A 4395-nucleotide genomic window follows, 5' to 3' on the forward strand; every position below is an offset into this window, starting at 1 on the left:
TGGCACTGAATAATGTTCACACAGACATTGCTGTTCCTGTCCTTGGTGCTGAACAATGTTCACACCGACATAACTATCCCTGTCCTTGGTACTACTTGGTGCTTGCTTCTCTTGAAACCAGACTTCTTGAAAATGTTACAGAATGTTGTACTCATTTCACACCAAAGATTCATTACTTGTTATGCTTGAATAAAAATTGAAGAATTTTTGGACTCGTGTAAATAGATACAGGTGTTTTGACTACAACTTAAAATGAAATAATCTGGACCCTGGGGCCAGAACCATAAACTAATTCAGGAAGTGCTTCCCACTGTGGCCTTGCTGCAGTTTGAAAGGTGGATTGGCCCCCATAACTACATAAACACATTAAAATCCCAGACTGTCTCTGGCTTGAAACAATGGCAAGAGAAGATTAGCATAATACTGGTGAACGAGATCCAAATATTTTTGCCAAACGCTCGCCATCCGTGCTTGTATTCCCTGTCAGATCCCCATAATGGCCATATTACATATATTACAACAAAATTACAAAAAAAGGAACTGATTTTGTTAAGAAATGGACAAAAAGGTGACCAAAATATTGTGCCGTGTAGTGAGATTTAAATAGGTATCTTTAGGTGAATGCACCACCCACATTATGCTAATAAGTCTCATTGGCATATTTTATGCAGAAACTTTCATTTCTTTCAAATGCGTCCCAGTCAGCTTCTTTTAAAAAGCTTTCTTGAAGCTGACTTTGAAAACAGCTTATTTCATACCAAACTTCACAAAACTGAATAAAACTTAACACTGACTTGTGCAATTTAGTTCTTTTTACAAACTATACTTCAACCGTTTCATCCCCACCACAATGAGGTCGTATGGCCACCTTATTTTTAGAAGCTCTTATTTGGTTTATGTAAAGTTTGCAGGGAAGAAGTTGTTTTCTACTGTGACCCACCGTTGTGAAGCCTAGTTATCGAACCAAAGACATGACTTATTCGGGTGCAAACTTAACCTAAAACAAAAACTTGTTAATACACAACTATGATGCGGACTTGCACATACGCACAAGTGTGACAGGGTCCTAAAGAAGAAGATTTCAAAAGACCTTCTTCTCAGACTATACACAACAATGACGAGGCCAAACCTGGAGTATATGCAAACATTGTCTAGTCTGGTCTGGTCTGGTCCTAGCTAAAAACACAACCGCCTTCAAGTGGTAGATACTGAGATCGGGTGACGCATTTTCTCTGAAGCGGCTGGCGTAGACAGTCCACCACTGGAGGTAACGTTACGAATTTTAGAATCCATTCCTTTATAAAATGTTATAGATCTATTGAGATTTACTACATTTCTGGAAGGATTGACATAACAGGTGACTATCACCTTTTCAAGATGAGAACCCGGCCCAGGCTGTAAGGTTTGATGCGCTCACACCGAGGACTGGTGGGGAGGGCCCTTTACTCTTTCTGATTAGTGCGTTGGGTTCTTTAACGTGCTCTTTGGTTGAGTTTGTTCAGATCGACAATTAACTTAACAATTGAATGCCGGTTGAATGTTTTGACATTTTTAAAACATTGGGCTGTGGACGGGAGGTCGGGAATGGGTTGGCTGGTAGTTGGGAGTAGGTCAGTAGTGGTCAGGGTGTGTTTGTGAGTCAAATTCGACTCTTAATCTAAAACTAGTCAGACTGCTCCTGACCTGCGGCCTTGGTTGGCTGGTGGTCGGGAGCCATGTTTTGCTATGTGTAACCGGGGCTTAACAGAAATACTCCTAACTTTCCCACGGTTCATTTGCATTTTGCTGCCAGCACAGTTACTAGTATATGTTCCTCCTCTTATAACGTCGTTCAGATATCCCCTGATATATGTAGACCATCTGCAAATGCATATTTGCTCCAGAAATAAAGTGATTATCTGTGTTTGTACGATGGAGAGGTTGCAATTTTCAGCTTATTTGTCGTCGTGGGACACGTGCTTTTGCCTTTTTGGCAACGTTCTGGGGCGAAGTCTTGCAAGCGACATCCGTATGAACCTTTACAGGAATGCATTACCGGTACCAGCTCCATTGAACCGTCGTCTGCTGAAATTATATGGCTAAAGTTTTCTGGATCTGTGATATAAGCAAACCATTGCCCCTTTTGTAACATAAAGTGCAGAGCTAAAGAAGCTGACTTTGGAGAATTCTGTTCCCTGTTTCTAGTTTATGAAGACTAAGGTATATATTTCAGTGCACACACATATGTATAAAATATATGCAAACGACAAGTCAACGTCATTTTACAGGCATTATTCTTAGAGTAATAATGACTCTAGTGACTGTTTTTCGGGCGATCTTTCTTTCACATGGAACTGAAAGCGATTCAATAAATTCATCCAAATTTATTTAAACCCATGTATATTTGTGGGAACATAGTTTAAGGGAAAACGATGTGTTCGCATTGTTCTAAGATCACAGTGTAAACAGTTCTGTAGCACAGTAGCAAAACGGAAACGCCCACTACAAATGATATCAACACTGAAAATCAGCTATTCATGATTAATGACATAGTAATGTTTGACTACTGCAGTTTCGTTGTGTGCATGTCACAGGTATTTTTCTATTATTTTTGTCATTTCATGATATTAGACACAGGGGGACAAAAAAGTCTGTGAAGAAGTTGTTGCATAAAGACTCACACCAAAATTTGCATATCTTTGCTCCCCAAATAGATTAAAGCAAAAGATGGAAGATCCCAGCAGCATCTACATGCATGGACAACACGGAACAAAACATACTGGGGAAAAACCTTACATGTGTGGGGAGTGTGGATACAGAGCAGCTCAAAGGTCAGCCCTGTCCCGACATGTGAGAATCCATACTGGAGAAAAACCCTATAAGTGTGACCAGTGTGAGTATTCTGCAGCACAGAAATCCGCCTTGAACCAACACCATCTTACTAAACACACTAGTGAGAAACCCTACGTATGCGAAGTGTGTGGATACAAGACAACTCAAAGGTCTCGCATAGCCCAACATGTGAGAATTCATACTGGAGAAAAACCCTACAAGTGTGACCAGTGTGACTATTCTGCTGCGTTTAAATCTGCTTTGGACTACCATCTAAAAGCAAAACATACTGGGGAAAAATCTTACATGTGTGGGGAGTGTGGATACAGAGCAGCTCACAGGTCTCGCATAGCCCAACATGTGAGAATTCATACTGGAGAAAAACCCTACAAGTGTGACCAGTGTGACTATTCTGCAGCACAGAAATCCAACTTGGCCCATCACCATCTTACTAAACACACTAGTGAGAAACCTTACGTATGTGAGGAGTGTGGATACAGGACAGCTCAGATGTCTGTTCTATCCCAACATGTGAGAATCCATACTGGAGAAAAACCCTACAAGTGTGATCAGTGTGACTATTCTGCAGCACGGAAATCCAACTTGAACCAACACCATCTTGCTAAACACACTGATGAGAAACCTTACGTATGTGAGGAGTGTGGATACAGGACAGCTCAGATGTCTGTCCTATCCCAACATGTGAGAATTCATACAGGGGAAAAACCCTATAAGTGTGACCAGTGTGACTATTCTGCAGCACGGAAATCCAACTTGCACCAACACCATCTTGCTAAACACACTGTTGAGAAACCTTACGTATGTGAGGAGTGTGGATACAGGACAGCTCAGATGTCTGTTCTATCCCAACATGTGAGAATTCATACAGGAAAAAAACCCTACAAGTGTGACCAGTGTGACTATTCTGCTGCCTTTAAACCTGCTTTGGACTATCATCTAAAAGCAAAACACACTGGGGAAAAACCCTACATGTGTGGGGAGTGTGGATTCAGATCAGTTCTAAAGTCTGGCTTATCCAGGCACGTGAAAACTCATACAGGGAAAACCCCTACAAGTGTGACCAGTGTGACTACTCTGTTGCAAGGCAATCCAGTTTCGACCGTTTCATCCCCACCACAATGAGGTCGTATGGCCAGATTTTTTTTAGAAGCTCTTGTTATCTCCATGAAAAATGGAGATATTGTGTGTGTGTGTGTGTGTGTGTGTGTGTGTGTGTATGTTTGTGTTTCCGCACCACTCCAGTCAGCATAACTCAAGAGCCTCTTGATGGATTACAATGATATTTGGTATGTGGGCAGGTGTTGTGAAGCCGAAATTCAAGGTCGATTTTGGGCCCCTGGTATGTGACCTTGGTACTGCAGCAGAACTTCAATTTTTGTATCTTTCGACCTGGACGTGCTATGGTCTTGATTTTTGGGTGGCAGATAGCTTGTGATGTAATAAAGAAGTGGTGTAGGTTTGGGCCCCCTAGCAGTTTTCTCTGGAATTGCAGGGGCTTTTTTGTTAAAATCTTCTAAGGAGAATAATTGAACAAAGGAATAACGGATTTCCATGATATTTAGT

At 41.4% G+C, this 4395-nt stretch overlaps 1 protein-coding gene across 1 annotated transcript; it reads left to right on the forward strand.

The window, feature by feature from the left end:
* Positions 1 to 2706: 2706 nt before the first annotated feature.
* Positions 2707 to 3954, forward strand: LOC136424020 (zinc finger protein 135-like). The gene has a single exon (XM_066412420.1). It carries the CDS (start codon positions 2707 to 2709, stop codon positions 3952 to 3954), a length of 1248 nt encoding a protein of 415 aa, XP_066268517.1.
* Positions 3955 to 4395: the final 441 nt, after the last annotated feature.

The sequence above is a fragment of the Branchiostoma lanceolatum genome, chromosome 18 (assembly GCF_035083965.1).
Source record: "Branchiostoma lanceolatum isolate klBraLanc5 chromosome 18, klBraLanc5.hap2, whole genome shotgun sequence".
Lineage (NCBI taxonomy): Eukaryota > Metazoa > Chordata > Leptocardii > Amphioxiformes > Branchiostomatidae > Branchiostoma > Branchiostoma lanceolatum.